Here is a 20,305-nt window from a genome sequence, read left to right as displayed (position 1 = left end):
AAAGTCAATAAGTCAATCTGATTAAGCTTGAAATGAATTGTTGTAGATTGTTATTCTGTGAACACCTTTCTCTTCTGTTACTGAGAGTCTAAGTGACCAGTTGCCCCATCACTGTAAATGCCATTCTGCTTAATCCTAACATCTGTAATAAAACCAGTAAATAGCTGTTTGTTCGGATCTGTACTCACAGGATGCTTATCTGTGGAAGAGGCTGAAGCCATTTGGTTGGAGATCGCTAACCCTTACTGTGTACTTCTGATTAGTGTTTTTAAACTCTGCCATATAAGGAAGAATCTATGGGGCTAAGAAATTTCAGTCGCTCTGCACAACAGTGGTGGATGCTCAAACTGAGTTTGGAACCCCTGTGTAAAAGTACTAGGTTTCATGCATGAGAAACCACAGTATCCAAGTGAAGACTAGAGGGAATCAGCTCAGTGGCTGGACTCTACTCTCCCTACTCTGACCTCGTGAACACAAATATGAATGTGAAAGTCAAGAAAGGAAACTTTCCTTTAATACATCTGTCCTTCAAAAGAGCTGGTGTGGCCACCAGGGATAAGACAGTTCCTTATGGGGTTCTCAAAACAGCACTAAAAACTGTAGGAGAAGGCAGTAATCATCAAAGAGGATGAGTGAGAGCCTTGCCTTCTTGAAAAAGGCAAGAGAATGAATCATGCTATTTTGAAAAAACCCAGAAAATATCTCTTTAGAGGTCACAATATTCTTTTCTCTTCCCAAATGTTGAAGGATTTGGCAAAGAGAACCCTCTAATAAAAAACTGCCCTTATCTCAAAATAAAATGATCTTAGTGTACTGGTAAGATCAGCAAAATGTAAATTGTTCAGATGCAATATACAAAGAGTTGATATCTTTGAATTGATATCTTTCGGACCCTTCTGAAATTTATTTCTAATAATCATTTTCCAAAGGAGAGATGGCTTATGTTGCATGGTCTGTTAATGCTTGACCAGATGTCTGAGACTCAAGAGACGGAGGGCAAGGATTAAGGCTCAGTAGATGATGGCCAAGATTCCTTGTGTTCTTTAAAATAGCTAACATCTGCTCCATCCCAACAAGCTGGCATACAAGTCCAACGGGGAGTAAATATGAGAGCAATTAAAATGAACTACTGTGCATTAGGGTGCATTTGATTTATAGAAACAACTTCTGTGGGAGAAAATGGCTGTTGTTTAGGTAATGTTCACATCTATGAAACTGAAGTAACCTAAATATAGCTTGATATGTACAGCACATTCTTGGCCATGTTCTTTTGCTCTTAACTACATCAGTAAAGATGAATTCAGTGATTGCAATCAGGCGTGGACTTACCCAGTGAAGGTCATAGTCAGGTCTTGCTCTTCCTTCATTGTCCTCATATAAAGCGAAAGCTTCCCTCCGAGCCTGATAATACTCCTTCCGCAACTTCTGGATGCGGTCAGTGCTTCCGCTCATGGGACGGCCACTGCAGGACATAATCAGACAGTCACACAATGTACATCATCCTGGAAACTCGCTTTTTGATTTTTTTTTTTTTTTTTAATTAAAGCAGCTGACATCCAAATTTGGAAGATTCAGTAATATCATACAGACATGCTAGGAGAACTGTGAAATCCCTGGTAATAAAAATAAATAAAAACCAGTCTTTATGTGCATATGTTTAGCTCCAAGGGTCAACACATCTAACTTGGGATTAATAAATGCCTTTTGAGTGAGAACTTAAGATAAGGTCCTGATCTTTAGAGCAATTAAAAGAGCCATCACCTTTTTCTTATAATCATATGTACACAGTTTGGTTAAATTTTAATGTAGTATCTCATTTTCTCAAATAAGTGTTGCCAACTTGAGACCAGTTGTTTGACCTGAAGGTTGGAGGTGATGCAGAGTTGGCAGGTGCCACTGTTCATTTCAATGACATTTGTGAATTTTTGGAGTGGGGCTGGAGTACATGTCATTATATGGGTGTAGGCAGGACAGAGAGAAAGAGAAGAAGGTGGAAGCCATGTGAAGAAGTAAAAAGAAAAACAAAGAGCTGATCATAGAACATACCATCTTGGTTACTTGTCCAAGCTTTTCCTCTCTCTACTTAGTTACTTCTTCCTCTCAGGAATTACAGCTTCTCCAGTGACTTATCCATTCAACCCCACACTGGTCAGCCAGTGGCTCCCTTTTAACTTGGATCTGTCACCATCGTTTCAACAGAACCAACATCACGTGATACAATCAGGGCTAGGAAGCAAGGGGAGGATGCTAGGCAGGCCTCTATAGCTGATCAACTTCTTTGGTTTATCTGAGGCATAACTGAGTGCCCTATTGTGTCAGACCTTATGTTAAGACCTGGGGATCTTAAAACAAACAAACAGAACTTGTTCACAAAAAGCACACAGTCTGGGAGGTGGGGGGCTGAAAGGGATACAGAGGACCACAAACCATGGTGACCGGTGCTGTAGGTGTGCACAGGGGCTGTGGGGACTCACACTGCTTAAGCTTTAACAGGGTGAGAGCAGGGCCATGGAAGGAGACCACAGAAGGCTCTACAGAGGAGGTGACACTTTAGCTGAGTCTTGAAGGATGCATAGGTGCTCAATAGCTGGACAAGTGAGGTGAGGAAATTCCAGGTGGAGGGAAGGGCAATGCAAAGGACAGAAATGAGAAGGCACCCTGCTTTGGGGGAATGCAAGGAAGTCAGCTGGGCAAGCAGTGGTCCTCGGCTTCTTTTGTCCTGCCTTGTACCCACATTGGGTGATGTATGTTCCCTTCCTTCTCTCATTTAGGAAGAAAATTATAATAAAAAGGGAGTGCTGGTACTTTAGGGATATTCTGAATTTACTCTAATAAATGATGAAATATATCACTTGCAAATGTTGGTACTGTAACTCAATTTGTAACAATTAATCATAATGATACTCATATTTCATGGGTATGTGAGAATCACTGCTCGAGTATATACAGGGAATGTGGGAGGAAACAGGGAAGAGAGACAGGTGAGACTGAGAAAAGTAGGTAGGGGTCCCATGGTGAAGACCTCTACATGCCAAATGTATGCCAAAAACATCCCCAAGTATTACAGTTGAGCTTTAAGTTTAAATGAGATATCTGATAGAATGAGATAGCTGAAAGCAGTAGGAAGAAGTCATCTAGTATTTTGTTGAAACATTTAAAAATTATACTTAAACTATAAAAGAAAAGGGTGAGTAAACATTTTTTGGAAGGAAAACGTTCTTCCCAAACTAGATTGTAAGTTAATTGAAAGCAGGACCACGTGTCTCAACATCCTCTGTACAAAGTTAGCACAGAGTTCTTGGCTTCCTACCTGCTCTACGGACACCAAGCAGCTTATGCCTTTGTTTACGAAAAGACAAGTTCTTAGGGATCACATACCTTGATTTTTCTTCAATATGTATTTTTAAAACTTGCAAAATAGTTCTAACTCTGTTTCCTGACTATACTTTTTTTTTTGAACAAAAGTTTTCCTCGAGAACTTGGAAAAGATCTCAGTAAGAAAAAAGTGGAACGTCTGATATGCTCTTCTGAACAACGGAAGGCAGGAAAGACAGCACCGCTCAATTCTGAACAGCTTCCCTCACTCTTGAGTACTCTAACTATGGGCCTGCAACCACATGCATGCATGAGCCGCGCTTAAACTCACCAGATGAGTTCAATCAACGTGGTGCAAACACAGCATACATAATCTATTAGTTTACCCAAAGAAACCGAAGCACTGAATTCAAGCAGAATGAAGTCATCAGTAATAAAGGAAAAAGAAAGAAACTGATAAGGGACTGTTTTAAAAATCCCCACAATTTTCCTACATTTGTGGGAAAAAATAATCATACTCAGACCGTAAACTATTCTTCCATATGCCGATAAATAAATAAATTTTAAAATACGGGTTTGATCAGATTTCAGTTCTCAGATAGAAGGAATGGGGCAAGAATACAAAATCAGCTGTTTACGATTCAGAAAATCCCCTATGGCTGACAGTAACATGACTATTTACCCAGAGAAGAAATCTGACCTCAGAGAAAAACAGGAAAAAAGTCTAGAAATTCATGGACCATCTAAGTGCAAAACATTCTCCCTTGTGTGAATATTTTAAAGAAGTTATGGGGCACCGTGCAAACCTTTCATGATAAGCCAGGACTACATCACAACATTCTCTCTTTTTTTTTTTCTCTCTCTCTAACCCTCACTCTACTTCTAGTAACTGTATCATTTTTTCCCAGGTAGTTTGTTTATATAATACAATTAGGAATAGAAAATTCTGATTTCATCTCTCAGCTCTTCTGTGCAGATAACACACACAGGTTTACCATCAAATCAATAAAAATTAAAACAAAAAAATAAAACAAAAAACAACACAGCTATTGTAACCAAAGCAGTTAACTGATTCCATTTTGTGTTGAAGAGGTAGAAATTTGCAGAGGAACATAAAAATGCCTTTGTCATAAGAGCAGCAATAATCATAATAGTCATAATTTATGGAACATTTATATAGCCAATATATTGATACAGACTTTTAGTTACTACACTTTCTGCTCAGAGCAGACATCACTAATCACTTACGGCATTCCTTCCCCACAATCCTAGACATGGCTTTAGGATCCTTCTCAACCCAGAACTTCAGAAAGCTACTACCAATCTATAAGAGCTGGAACTTGAGTTAAGTTACATAATTGCTGTGTAATAGGTGTTGTGAATACTTCAGAATCACAGAAGAATACTTAAAGGTAGCTTTTATTGTTTTGCTCCACAGACATGAGGAAGCTGAGGGTCATGGCTAATAGATGTACCAGGTCTAACTTCAAAGAAGGCTCTTTCCACCACTGCTTACTACCTTTCAACCTGCATCTCCTCCTTCATCTCATTTATATCTTAAAGACTAGGTCCTCTAACAACATACTGGACCAGAATGGAAGTTAAGGCCAGCCTTGAGGAGTTACTTTCTGAGGACTCCTGTTTTTCCTCCCTCTATTTACATGTTAACGGTTCCATTTTCCTGGCTTTATGGAACTTAGTAGTAGAGATTCTAAGAATTTTGCCTGATAGCTTCAGAAGTAACATCAGCTTATGATGTAACTCACATACTCTTGCAATCATATAAAATCTGGTAAAGTATCAATAATCCCATCTCCAAGTTGCTAGTTAGAAAATTAGGCTTACTGTATTATTTGTTCACTGGATAAGGTAAAGGTTAGCCATTCTTACCAAAAAAGTTCCTATTATAGCTGTATCCATATGTAGGTGATCAACGCCACTCCTGCACTTTCAATGTGCTGAAATTTATTTTAAATTAATTCAAGCAGTATAACAAAACAGATTTATATTGCAGTGATTTCTTGTCAATTATACTGCCTACGCCTTTAACCAAATGCAATACACATCACAGTAAGGCATTATCTGCTCCTTTGGAATCTAACCTTATTCTTCCTAGTTCATAATTACCTCAATTGAAATACATTTTAAAATGAGTGTTCATTTGTGCATGCCATAGTCTCCTCCCATTACTACAACAGGCTGGAGAAAAGAAACTAACATTTATTAAGCTCCTATGATGCCTTAAGTACAATATTTATGCTTTACATACTTCATCTCATTTAATCCCCAAATTTTTGAGGGTGACATCGTTATTAACATTTCACAAATGAGTATGCTGAGGCTCAGATAAGTAGCCCAATTGGTGAGTGGTGGACCAGGAGATGTGTGACTCCAAAGCCAGTGTTATTTTGACCATACCTTGCTGCCTTGCGAGAAATGCATTAAAATGCAGTGGCATTTTGTAGCAGCAGTGCACAGGCATTTCAAGACAGAGGGAATTTAGCAGAGCACATTTATAGCCATACCTTTTGATATTCTTTTATTTGCACAGATCTTTGTAATAAAAATAGAAACTGAAGCAGCTAAAGTAATAGAAAGACATGCAATGAAGTCTGTATTCATTAAAGAATGATGCTGGAGCGACTGCAGACAGATATTTCTGGGTAATTAATATTACATCTCTAATAGGCTTATGTGGGAAACTGGCATAGAACTGAATGGGCTGCAAAAGAGACTCAACATATGACAAAGATCCCACATGAAAGAGAAAGAAACTCTGGATTAGGACCAGGACCGAGAGGCAGTCAGGGCTGCTGCTGGTAAAGTTCACCACTGGCTGAACTTGAGGGAGGTAGTCACTGCCAGCAAACCATTGTCCGACTTGTGAATTCATCTGCCATGACTTTGCGTGTATGCCTAAGCGGGCATGCATGTAAATAATGCACCCTAACTATGATTAAATTGTACACAGTTAATTCCAAAGAGCTGTGTCATATTCAGATAGCCTCAAGTCATGTAGCTCTTCGTTGTCAAGGAGAGGTGTTTGCCACTGGTGAGTAGATACCAGCCTGGGGTCCAGATCTGATGACACAGTTAAGAACAGTCTTTATAGAATGGAACCTTAGCAGGAATATTTCTACCTGAGTGAGATAATCCTTACAAACTCACTGAACAAAACGGTTGAAATTAGGTGTATGCGTGTCAACAATAATCAGTAGAATAGGGACTGTTTTGAGTTTGGGGTTTGATAGATTATTCAATTTTTTTATGACGTTACTGTACAAATGTTATTTTGATGCTTACCATAGAATATTTTAATTATGTAAACATGGTGTTCGTCTTTCTATATTTACCAAAGGGTGGAATTTTAAAAGTTTTCTCAAAAAGGTTTCCTCCTTTTGAAAGATACGGAGTGAAGAAAAAACTCGTGCACCTTTTAAGAATGCCAATATGCTATTCTTTTCCTGTTTGTTTCCCCCTGATGGGAAGGGTTGTTTGTCTTATCTTTCTGCATTGAAGGACCTAAGAAATCACCCTAGCTTTAAACTACAAACTTAGCAGTACCACCGTCCTGCCTTAGAAAACAGGGCATATTTTTTTCAAAGTGGGAACAAAGCTCTCTATGTACCTGAGATTCTGTGGCATTCACACTCTTGATAACATGAATATAATCAAATTTAACTGTCTATATGCAATCTTCTCTTACTAATTATACTTCAAACTACAAATTAAGTTCTGGAAAAGAATATTCAGCTGAAGACAGTCATGGACACAGCTATTACTTATTTTCTGTGGTGATAAAGATTTCTGTCAAATAAGAAAATTTAGAGATTCTTATAAGTGTACTCAGGATCATTAATTCAAAAGCATTTTGAAGATTTACAGCAACTATAGTCCAACAGCACTTACACTTTCATTCTTCAGGTTTAAATTCCATAATGCAAATACATTTATATAGTGTGCCCACATATGCTAAATGAGATTTAGTAATAAACAATGGCTTTTAATGGGGATTAACTCCATAAAATTCTTCAAATGATATTTTCATACTGGAAAGCTCTGAAAATTATCCAGTGTAAATATTCAGCGAAAATTATGATTATGTAAATTCTTTATCTTCTCCCTGCTCCTAATTTTGTAAAAAGAATATCTATTTTTTCAAAGGTAGATTGACAAACAAGATTTTTCGTGGTTTAGTCCAGTGAAATTTTGGAACACAGAACTGACTACCCATGAACAACATTTGGGAATTTTTCTAATTTCTTTCCCAATTCATCACCACTATGATGGTGACCCCCTTTTTCAATTATTTTTGATTAAAAGTTTCCCCAAATAACAAGACTATGCCTTTCTTCATACGGACATTTAATTTCTATTAGATTTCAGTTATTTTGTTGATTAAAACATTCTAAATTAAGAACCCTTTGCTTACTATGATTGCCTATTAATTCCTATATGAAGAGTATGAATTTAGAAAAAGGGTGAATAATATAACAACAGACAAATTTTTCACATTTAGAATCTCCCTTTATTTCTAGAACTACTTTTGTCAATTACCTCTGACATTATACTTCTTATTAGTAGGTGAAGAAACAATGCTTAGACATCTTAAGAGACAATTTAATGTCACATGAAAAACTGGTGGCAGAATCTGAGGGAAAAAACTATGTTCTATGCTAATACACTACTTTGAAAAGTTACGTATTTGTATAAATTTTGAAGAGTTCAACAAAATTACTCCAATGTCAAGATCCTGTGGGAAAGCTAAAAAACTGGTCCAGAGAGGGTGATATGCAAGTTAGAGTCATAAAGAAGAACGAACCCTACAAAGCTCAGCCTATAATCCTGAACATGGTCCTTCCCTCAACCATCCTGACGTTGCCAGTGGCATTTTGACCCAGACGCAACAATCTGACAACGTGACTTGGCTTACCTGGGCTCCTGACTTTGCCATGGCAACCTAAGTCTGACCATTTGCCTTTCTCCACATCTTTCCTGCTTTAAGCATCTGTTCCCTTTGAGATCCTTATCTTGGTATTTCCATCCCTAGCTCAGTCAACTGACCCTCTGACTCTTATAGCTTGAAGATTTGTCCTGGAAATCTTAACCCTGGACTGGACTTTGACCCCAGTGAATCAAGCCTTAGTGGAAAAAAAGGCCGCCTTCCCCTGACACTTTTGATTGCCTAATGGCAAGCATTTCCACTCATACCATGAACCACGGCCACCATTTACCATTGAAAGTAATCTCATTGATGTACGAAGGGCAGCTTTCTCCCATGTGATCGATTGCTGTGATGGAGAATCTCACCAGATCAACGTCATCTCCTCTTCTGATAAAAGGCTCTGCTCTACCTTTGCTCTTTATCACTTGAGACAATTCGAGGCCGCTCTCTAATCAGAACACTCTGCTTCTCTATCTCCATTTCTAGAGAAGGGGGAAATTTCTCAGAAGTGACACTGACAGTGTTATTCACAATTCAACAACACACGAGTTATTATTCACGCCTTCAACTCACCATTATAAGCCTGTAACACATAATTGCATGATTCTGAGACCGTGCAGTGACCTCCTGGTTGTGTTCAAACTTCAGAAGCTGGTTTTGCCATCAGTCGTAAAATACCTATTTGAATAGTATTCTGATATATTTCCTCCAACACAGTTTTTGAGCCTTTAGTAATTTACACAAATACTGGGCACATTCAAGTTATGTATAAGCATATGATACATATTGCCTTGAGATAGTTCGCCAATTTTATTAACAATACAAAGCATGTGGGGTCACCGAAGGAATTTATCAAGTGTTTCATATGGTAATTTTTGTTTCTTAAGGAAGATTTTAAAGTATAGTTGAAAAGTTCACACTGGATGGCAGCAAAATCGCCCTTCATTTCTACTCTACATCTTTGTTAACAAGCATACGCAGATGCAAAGAAAAACAGATTTGGACCAATTTGAAACTGGGCATTCACTCTGTCTTCTGTTAAAGATGATGAACCATTATAATTCATGTAGTCACAGCTGTTCTTACATGGCTGAAGTACAGCGACACTGCATCACAACTGCATTTAAGTGATGCTTCAGTATTTGAGCTTAGACAAAAATGGGGGCTTGGGGGAAAACAGCAGTTTAAGTAGTGACAGTGTCCCCACTGGCTATTCCATGTAATAAGCGTAGGCCCCTGGACATGAGCTGAGTTGGCTTCCCTCAGTTGGTGTCAGCTCCGAAGGGCCTCTCATAATACAGGCTTTACACTGTACTGAACATGATCCCAGTGTTTCAAGCTATGCATTACTTGTACAACACGGCCACTGAAATGCAAGCCAACTACTTTAGCTGGTGCTCCACCAAGGGAACAGCCAGCTGATGCTGTGCTAAAAGAATGAGCGTTGGGTGGGTTTAGTGAGAGATGATAGGTAGGTCCAGTATGGCATTCTCCTAAAGTGTTTTTCAAGGTTAATTCTGATGGTACACAACTTTTGTTTTACGTAATGGCTTTAGAAACTTAACCTTAAGACATGATTCCACTTGGAACATTATAAGTTTTCTCAAAGAGTTTTACGGTCTAAAATAAAATTAGCAAAATAGGGATAAAAAGGTAAATGGAAGACACCTATAAAACGTGTATTATTTTAATAATATCACGCACAAATTAATGATATCTCACACACACACCTTCTCAAAGAAGTTCTCACCAACAACTGCAGGACTTGTGAGATAAAATTATTATCTTCTAGGCTTAAATCAAACACAGCTTGAATTTTGGAATACATATCTGACATTCAGATGTGGATTAAACTTTCAGGGTCAATTCTGGGAAAAATAAGCCTTTGTGGGCTGCAGGCCATAAAACCTTGGGAATTTCCTAGGCCTCCATGAAATTCCCTCTTCCTCAGAGGAAACACAGAAGCTCTGTCTCCTCCCAAGGGATCATGGAAGGCCATCAAAGACCGCTGATTCCCAACAGCTGGACACCTAGACCTTTCCTTCTACACAATAAGGAAATAAGGCCTAACTGACTACACAATGTGAGAGAAAAATAAGGAGATTCTAAATGACTTAGTGCATGGATGGAGTTTTTTTAATTTAGAGGATTACATCAGTCAGGATAAGCTATGGTATTCTGTGTTAATCAAACAGCAGTAGATTAAAACAGTAAATTTTTCCTCCCATAACAAGACTTTTTTTCCCCTTCCAAAGGAGGAGGTTGGGAAAATAACAAAAGTGAGAAAGAGAAAAAAATATTCAAAAAAAGAACATGTTTTTCAATTGAAAGAAGCTAAAGATTTTGATTAGGAGCTCAATACTAAATGTTAGGAGTCAAAGCCTTCTAAATACATATGATACATAAACTAGTTCTTACCTTTGTACCCATTAAAGGGATATACAATAAACTGTCCAAACACCCAGAAGGGATACACATGGGCCAGACTTCAATTATCACATATATGGTGTTAAATCATATTATCTCATAAACATAGAATTCTATATGCCGTGTTCTGATGTGATTAGCATAATTCAGTCCAAGAATTTATTAAGAACATGTTTTGATTCTACCTTAATTCCTATTGTTCCGTCTACACCTATATGCACAAATGCTGAGCTCTTCTGCAATTTTAAATAGGGTTATAATAATTATCCAATCCAAACAGATTCTCAACTCCAAAAAGCCACATAAAAATTTAACATATACTAGGTCCCAAAGGGTGTCAAATCCAAGAATATCCACAGCCCTCATCTCGCTGGGTGTAAAGTGAGCTCTGGTGACCCTGTACCCTCATGCTGACCTTCTGACATCAGGGATTTACAGGATAGAGACAGCTTATATTATAATCTCCTATGGATTGTTTCAGTTGTTTTTAAAAGGTGTTCAGATTCCTACAAATCTTTTCTAAGAGAATGGTGACTTTCTTTTTAGAATAGACTAGGTAGTAATAAGCTGATATTAAACTTAGATCAACTGCTTTTATAAAAGTTTTCCAGTAACCTTCTGTTTTCAGATGTGTACATTTATTTAAGCTTTTATTTATTTTTAAATATTGCCATGTCCTTGGCCCTGGTGATGTAAAGGTGATTAAGACCCAGAACCCAGCCCTCAGGGATTTCAGTCTTATAGAGGCAGATGGAAATATAAATAAACAATTACAGGGCAATGTGGCAATTATTATGAAGAAGTATCATGAAGTATAATGAAGTCCTGCAGTAGCTCAGAGGAGAGGGTGATTAGTTCTGCTTGGGGAGGCTGGGAAAGCCCTCAAGGAGAAAAGGAGAGCAAGGAGGGGGTGCTGGGCATGTCAGTGGAAGGAACATCACATGCCAAGTGGTGGCAACATAAAAGGGCACATGGTTAGGCATGGCAGAAGTGTGGGAAGTGGATGGAAGAATCCTGGGAAATAAAGCCAGTAGGACTTGAACAGCTGCATGTGCCAATCTTCCCAAAAGGGAAGATGAAGTAGAATCCTGGACCAATTTCACATAGGGTAGCAGCATCTTCGGAGTCATTCTTTATATCAGGATAGAAGACCTTTACTTTCTGTTTCCACATAACATAACCTATGAAATGAACCAGTTGACCTCCATGGGCCTTTCTTGCACTATATTCACTGATTTCTTGGATATGTGCACAGTTCAAGCTAAATGACTGACCAAACTACTGGCAAAAGTCACCTTCTCTTTCTGTTTCCCCACCTGTTGAATACTGTACCTTGAGGACCACTTTAGTTCAAGGCAACGGGACATTGAGACTTTCAATTTGAAAACTGAACATTTTCTAGGACTAGAGCTCTTGGTTAACCAGTAACATTACCTGGTGGTGAAGCATGACGCATCGTTAATATAGTGATAAATTTCCCATTAGAAACAGGGTACTGGCTGCCACATCAGAGGGTGAAAAGTTAAAAAAACAAAACAAAGAAATGAAACCGACCCATTATGGATTGACAATGACTTTTATTTTCACTGGCAGTTTAACAGAAAGTAGTCACAGAATCTCAGTTAATAAATAGCCAGTTAATAAATTGCTCCATTCAGGTGAGGTAACAGTGGTGCCTGAATATCTGCCCTGGGGCAATTTGTAGCTGTCTTCTTGATCTGAAAAGTGAATGAGTCGCGGGCCATCAAAGAAGAGGGAAAATTAGGCAGTAGGCTGCTGCTGACAATTGAACCCTATAAATAACCCACAGTGAAAATGAATAAAAAACATGCCCGTCTTCCAGCTTTCAGTAGCCTCTCAACAGTGTGACAGTTGCTGGTTTTATCAATAAACATGATGTCAATTACGCCTTTTATTCTTCATGGCGAAGTCATGTGTGGGGAAGAAGTATTTTTGGGCTTTTTGGCACTTCATATACCAAGGTTTTTCCTCTTTATTTATATCATACCGAGGCAAAGCAGCTGTCTGATCTGTAATCTACATGTTACATTAACACTCTTCTTTTTTACTTCTTCCCTAGTTCCAAAAGCTTTATTAGCAACAGCATTTAAGTCGGCTCTCAATTATCCACAGGGATAGGAGGTTTGGAAGAGCATGAAAAATAAGACACTAGGGATGATTTTGAAAACTCTTATTTAAGCCAACAACTTTAGTTTCTTTCCCAACAAGTGTTTTCCCAGAGCTGCAAACCATCCCCCAATTAATTGACTTGATTCACATTCTTTCCCTTGCCCGGCCCCTTGTTTGGGTAAGGTACTAATGAGCAGAAAAAAGGCCAAAAGGCAGGCAGGACTGAGAAAAACAGAGGCACTAAAAAGACTCAAATGGGGAACACAGAAATTGGATGGTAGAGAGTTAATGACCCAGGAAACATTCCCCTAAAGGATTTACCAGGTACCTAGAGAGATGTAATCTTTCAGATTAAAAAGTAACAGGTATGAGTTTTCTAAGTGGACAAACTGAGAGCAAAACGTTATGTGGAGCACAGTTATAGAATTAATGAGTACTCACATATCCAGCTCAAAGAAGCCTGTGCGTTACTGTGTTTCCTGAATTCTGCTGTTTGTCGTGAACTTTATTACTCTCCATTCCACTAAGAACTATTTTTTTCTCCCTATTTGCAGATAGATTAAGTATAGTCATTCAGATGTCATTAGTTCATCATTTGTTAAAGAAAACTCGTTCTTAGGAAAAATGAAGAACAGGGTGAGTGGCATTGCATTATTTTGTGATCTCATATTAAGATGAAAGACAGAAGTATCACATTGTTTTCGAGATCTTCCTATCCTACAACAAAATCATCTTTTATCCAAGTGTAAACAAGCCCACTAGCTAGAAGCTTTCCCCCCACCCTAAGTTCTACATAAATATAAGCCACAAGGCTTAAATTGAATCACTACATTATTTCTTTATGTATTACTTACCTTGACATTTCTTAAACTGAATGCTTACTATATATCTAAGAGAGCTTCTAAATTTATAACCTACCAAAAGAGGGAAATTATTTCCTCTTCTTCAAAGACGCTTTTTCATACTGTATCCAACATATCTGGGGAATTGGAGGGAGAAAAAGGAGAGTGGGGAGAGAGGAGGAGCCAAAGAAAAGAGCTAATGGTCAAAATGCATCCTTATAATAAAATGAGCTTCTTAATGGATGCTCACTACAGGAATAACATTAATCCAGTATTAGGATGTTCACTGGAAAAAATATGAATGTAATTTATCTTTTTAACTGTCAGCTGCATTTCTAAAGCTCTGAAGTCTGTAGCTTCCAGGGGCCTTTTGTCTTTCTGCCATGGCAGGAATATCTTGGACAGCTGTAAGAGCTTTCTAAGCTATCTTTCTCAAAATCCATTAGCTAACTCAAGGAACCTAATTAGAGCTGCCATTTTGATGGAGCATACTGAATGCTCAGTACAAACTAGTAACACCATCAATGTTTATTAGAAATCACAAAACCTAAAGTGCTCCATTCCCTATGAATATTAATGGGAATACAGCAAACAAAATATTTATTAAAACATACGCTTAATACCATCAAGGTTTACAGACAGAGATCGAAAGGGAGAGGGACAGGCACACACTTGAATTTGACGGCATGTGCCCAGGAATACACAATAAACCAAGATTTATATTGAAGCAGCATGTAATCATTATTTTATGGCCCTCCCACTTGTCTCCCTTGGTTTTGCACCCTGGAATTCAGCAGCTTACAGCTGGGAAGACAGATGTAAGTCTAGAGAAGTCTGGAGAAGGGGGTGGAGGGAGTCTTTTTTTTTTTTTAACAGCTGCTGAGTGCCACAAATTCTTGTCAGTGGGGAAATAAGTTTTGGTTCTCTATAAAATCAGCAGCACGATGACGTCAGTACTTTCTACCCTCCTCTAAATGAGGGTGTCACCAAATTAATCCAACTAGCTATTATCCCACATACCCACCTGGGAAGCATTTCTGCCAGGGCATGGCCCTGAATCAAGTGGTGTCTAAGGCTTGATGTACCCCCGCTGTTGTGAAGATCGGGCTCCCACTGCCCGTGTTGGGTACAGGGATAGACAAACACACCCCTGCGGAGGCCCAGAAGACTCTGTTCCTCATTCTCTTCTCTTGGGAGCAATGAAAGGACCTTTGTCAATTGTTACTGTCCAGCAGCCCTTGCTCTGCCCTCAAGCTGTTGCCTCCTGTCTCTCTTTCCCCCTTTTCACCAGACTTTAAAAAAGAATCGCCTCTCTTGTCTCCTTTTGTCATCTGCTATCTATCCTCTCTTTTGGGCTGATGACAATCTGGCTTGCACCTTCACTGCTGTTAAAACTGTTCTCTGGAGGCTCAGGCAAACTCTAGCCTCTGCAGGACTAGACACCGGACAGCAACCTCCCTCTTTGTTTCCTTTCTACTTCCTCAATCTCATAGTCTGTTTCCTTCAGTGCCCCTCCCACTGTTCTCTAGGATTCTCTAACTGATTCTTGTCCGTATTTTCAATCTGGGGATACTGTTCACTCCTAGGGCTTTATCACATTCCTTCTCGTGGTCACCCATTTACTCACCCATCCATTCAACAATCACTGAAGTGCCTCAGATGGGGCACGTCCTCAACACAACTTGCCTAGATGAAGACACACATCTCTACCTGGGACACCTCGAGGGAGCGCCAAGGACCATGCTCAGCCCTTGCTCCTCATTTGCACCTGAAATGTACCGACACCTTATACTCAACATGCTCACAAACAATTTCCTCACCTCTCTCCTGAAATCTACTTTCCCTCCTATCTTCCTGGCTTTTTCATTGCTTTCCCATGTTCATCTAGGCTTAAAACAATGATTAGCATTCAGAGCACAGGCTCTGGATCCAGGCTGCCTGGGTTCGGATTCTGGTTCTGCCATTTCCCTTCTCCCTGCCTTGGGGAAGTAACTGTCTATCTGTGAAATGGGGATGATGATAGTAAGAACTCAGAGGATTGTTCTGAGGATTAAATGAGCTACTACTACATTTAAAGTAGTTAGAATAGTGCCTGGCACGTAATAAGAATTCAATTAAAAAAGCTGCTACTGTGGTTGTCAGTGTTATTTTATATTATTGTTGACTTCTTTTCTCCCACATATTCTACATCCAATTGGTTGTAATCAATTGCCTCTAGCACTGTGCCTCCCATGCATTCCTTCTTCCACAAGCCTAGCGCACACACCCATTGCTCAGACCATGATAACAGCTTGGTAGCTAGTCTCTCCACCCCAACTCCATTCTAATCTGTTGCCAGATTAGCCTTTCTAAGGTATGGCTCTGCTCATGTAACTCTCCTGCTCTAAAAGCCTCTTGGCTCTCTTCCCATTGCTACACCTCCGACCCAGCCTTCTTCTCCTCCAGCCTCACTTGCAGTCTAGTCTCCAGTGAAACTTTAATTGTTCCCTAAACCTATCCTCAGTTCTCACCCCCTCCTCCATGCCTTTGTCCGCACTACCTCTTCTACCTGTCATTCTTTCCCTTTCTTTTTAAACAATATAATTAAGATGATATCCTTCTTTACTTTGAAAACCTCCACTGCCTTGTCATTATGTGCAGACTAATTCTCACGTGGTCTCTGTTCCCCAAATTGGCCCCTGCTTCCCTCTCCGCCTCATCCTGACTGTTCTCTACTGTGCCTGGCAGCTTCTCTCTTACTCTCCCCCGTTCCTTGCACAGCCTAACCTTGTCACAGACCCCGGAATCTGTACTTGCTGTTCTTTCTGCCTGAAACTGTCTGCCTCAAGGGGTTCCAGGCATGTTCTCCCTTATCAGGGGGGCTTCTCTGGCTGTCTCATCTTTAGACCCTTCAAGTCCCTCCCTCCCAGTCCGCTTGCTTGTTTCCTCTGCAGCACTGGTCACTCTGGGAACACATCTTCACTGTTACTTGTTCCCTTTTCTCTGTCTGCTGACCTCCACAAGAATACCAGATGTGCAAGAGCAGGGACCTTCCACGTCCTGTCCACAGCTGTCTTTCCAGTGTCAATGCCTGGCACACTAACTAAAGGGATGGTTCTCTACCTGTGAAATCCTTCAAGATTCTTACATTGATTCAGCAAGTATTTATTGAGCACCTACTATTCATGGGCAATGGTTCCAGGCCCTGGGAACATAGGAGGAGTACAAGACACACAACTGTGTGGCCTTATGTTCTAGCAGGTGAGTGAGACAATACACAAACCAGTGGAAAAGGATATCAAGCAGAGGTAAGTGCCACCCGGATCCATAAAATACCATATGGTGATAAGAGAGTGACTGGGTGGCTACCTGAGACTGAGTAGTCAAGAAAGGCCTTTCTCTTTTAAGCTAAGGTCTGAATTATAAGAAGGAACCATGCAGAAGCATCTCTATGAAGAACATTCTAGAAAGAGAAACCAGCTAAAGCTAAAGCCCAAAGGATGAGGGAATGAGTGTGATGAATTAAAGGAACAGAAAGAAAGAGTGGCTGGAGCTTCATACCCAAGGAATAGATGTTAAGTGACGAGGTCAAATAGACAGGCAAGACAGATTACACGTGCTTTGCAGGACCTGTTAAGATCTTTGGATTTTACTCTGAGCGAAATGAGACCATGTTAGAAGATGTTAAAGCAGGAAGAAACATGATCTAATTTAAATACTTAGAAGACAATTCCAGCTTTTCTGTGGAGGACAGAATAGAGATTCTTGCAGGAGTGCAAGTGAGAAAAGATGGAGGTCTTTAGGGCGTTAAGATCATTCATGTTTTATAGAGTTTAAATCTTTGTTTAATCCCCAACCACTAGCAGCTAAGCAATGTGAGTTTAATCATTCTCATGTCTTCTGCAGAACATGTTACACTGCCCTCACCTAGGATGTGCTCAATAAACAAAATTTTGCGGGAGTGGAAAACAAGATAGTGATTTAAGAAAATGTGCAATGAGAAGTGGGAAGAAAAAGGGAGGAAACAATGGTGCTATCTAAGGGTGAGGAAGGGTCTGTGCATGGGGGTGGGAGGTGGGTGTAGGAGAGAGGGTGGGGCCACAACCACTCAGCGACACCATTAGCTGCTGCCCGGAAGATGATTTCTTTTTTGGATTTCTCCTTCTCAGGCTCATAAGCTGAACTCTGTGAGTACATCCCTAATGGTTTGGTACAAGCTACTTTGCCATTTCTAGGTATTGCCCAGATAGCTCACTATTTAAAGAAATTTCTACAGTTTCTGAAGTTTTCTTTACTGCATCATATTTTCATGGCCTCCTGTTTTCAGCCAGCAATTGCTATAATGTCTCAGTGCCATCCACTCCCATAAGAATTGTCTAGCCAAGCAGCAATGCACTTGGCTTATTAATGCTCATGGAATATATGTGTGCTGAAATGATGTTATGGGAAACCTTTTCTGTGCTATTTCATGTTAAATATAGCACGCACACTTCCAGGTGAAACTGTCCGGAAACTGGGAACGTCCAAGCTAGCACACTTTAGAGAAGGTAGGCTAGTACAATTTGCCGACCTTTAGCTTTGAATTAAATTTAGCTTCTCATCCTCATTAGAGTCTAACTGCCAAATAGCACTTGACTCTGATTAATAAAGTTTTCTAATAAGCATATCACTTTCTAGCACTCTGCAGAGGTAGCCGAAATCTTGAGCAGGGCTAAAGGGAGAACTGCCAAATGGAAATATTACATTCTGTATCCAGTACAATCAAAAGCATTCTCTCTGTTGTCAAGTCAAGTCCAGCTTTGGGTAAAAGAGAACCGACTGCGATGTTAGAAACGGGATGTGGTCACTGCCTATGAAGTCAGCCCAGCAGAAGACTTAGAAAACTGTGAAAACCCACTCAACCTGATGCTCCAGGCTAATTTAGAATTCAATGATCCACATTTTGAAGTGCTCGCAATTCACATTTTCAGGAGAAACTGGTTGGACCTAGTAAAGGGGCTTATGGACTAGAGTAGAGGGCTGAGTAGGTAAGTTTATGCCGGGTAACTGGGAAGCTCTTAGCACTTACCCACTGCATCCAGGCTGATGACACAAATTCCACCTTAATTTAGTCCAAGGCTTTGATCTCCGTTAAAATACAGATGGTGCTGGATGTCTGTCTCTGTAAGACATCACTCACCTGTATGTGAGTTAATGCTTTGATACCAGGAGAGCAAGTTGCTGAACCTGAGGGCCTTGAAGACTTGGTGGGTGGTTGGGTGAGGTGGAGCGGGGCTTCCCAAACGAAACCTCTCCTTGCTCCACATTCCTTTCCACGCCTAGTTCTGCACTGGGCTATTAGTGGTACTGAAGACCAGTCATTGATGGCCAAAAAAATGGACTGAGTGCCTGCCTTTGTGTGAAGATTCAAGAAGAAAACTATGAAACTTCTCTCAAAGAAACCAAAAAGCCTTTCCCATGCTTGTGATTTTCCTTTCCATCTTTTTCATGAACACTCAACTCCTTGCAAACGCATTCATAGTTCAACAATGGTAATTCAGGGTGATAAGGTGGATATTGTTTCCCACACTGCAGTGTTCTATACTGAAATCTTAAGGACCATAAATATTGAAGTCCTTCCTTCTGCACTCCCTAGACACAAGAGCAAGAATGAAAGGCTAAAATCATGTGCTTTTTAAAGTGTTTTACTGAGCAAGAGTCCGACAACAAGGAAAGACATCTGTTTACCTCTAGAAATCTTTTCAGCTGTTGCCATTTTGTTGCTTTTGTTAAAACCAATGCCTCCAATTTCTTCACTCGAGACATTGAGACATATTCCACAACTGTACACTTCAGGGCAACTGAGCATTAAAAGAGGATTCATACAGTTGAGGTATGACTCAAATTTTGTGGGAGACAGACAGCAGCTAGAATGGCAAAGAGATTGAACCTATAAAAAAATTCAGGAGTAATGTTTCCATACACATCTTCTACTCTGTACCAAAGAGAATATTCACCGAGTTGCTGTAAAAATATACAAGCCAGACTCAGCGTCAGTGCGCTTATCCGCTCATAAAATATTTTAGATAGCTAATTACATAATAACCTGAAGCATATTCCTTGTTGTATAAAGGGGGAAACACTGTAAAAGGGCAAAAGCAAACGTTTGTACAGTTCAGGATTAAGTTGTACATCAGGGCTTCACGTTTAAGACTTGAAACCCTGCAATTTGACAAACAAAAGGCCAGACATACAGTTACTGAATTTTGTTTGAAGTGCATCTTCACATACAGCCAACTTGGAATCCACACACAAATAAAAAGAAATGTGAAAACACCACTGCCATAGACAAACAACAGATGTTTTCATTATACCACCAGAATATGCAAGGCGAAAGGTTAATATTTTTAAGGGGAAAAAATGTTAATGCTGTAACCACGAAATAACATGAAACAAATGGCATGATTAGGAGATGAACTTTTCAGCTAGTAAGTTTGAGAAATGATTCCTAAGTCTTCTAGGGAGCTACAAATGGTTCATGTGGGACCCCCAAATCAAAATTTTACTTTCAATGTCTTGCACACTGTAACTCTAATAAGAGTATAATGCAAAACTCATCCATGCCATCAAAAAAAAAAATTAGGACTGCAGGCAGATGATCCAGTTCAGGAATAATGCTATGAATATA

At 39.7% G+C, this 20,305-nt stretch overlaps 1 protein-coding gene across 2 annotated transcripts in view; it reads right to left on the bottom strand.

The window, feature by feature from the left end:
• The window catches only part of PARD3B (par-3 family cell polarity regulator beta), a 1,019,383-nt gene that overhangs the window by 131,535 nt on the left and 867,543 nt on the right, over positions 1-20,305 (bottom strand). For both annotated transcript variants that reach the window (XM_061186691.1, XM_061186699.1), the window contains one exon: positions 1,330-1,462. In XM_061186691.1, the coding sequence (XP_061042674.1) occupies positions 1,330-1,462 (133 nt within the window). The remainder of the gene's footprint in view (positions 1-1,329; positions 1,463-20,305) is intronic.

The sequence above is a fragment of the Eubalaena glacialis genome, chromosome 1 (assembly GCF_028564815.1).
Source record: "Eubalaena glacialis isolate mEubGla1 chromosome 1, mEubGla1.1.hap2.+ XY, whole genome shotgun sequence".
Taxonomy (NCBI): Eukaryota; Metazoa; Chordata; class Mammalia; order Artiodactyla; family Balaenidae; genus Eubalaena; species Eubalaena glacialis.
This window is presented reverse-complemented; position numbering and strand designations above follow the sequence as displayed.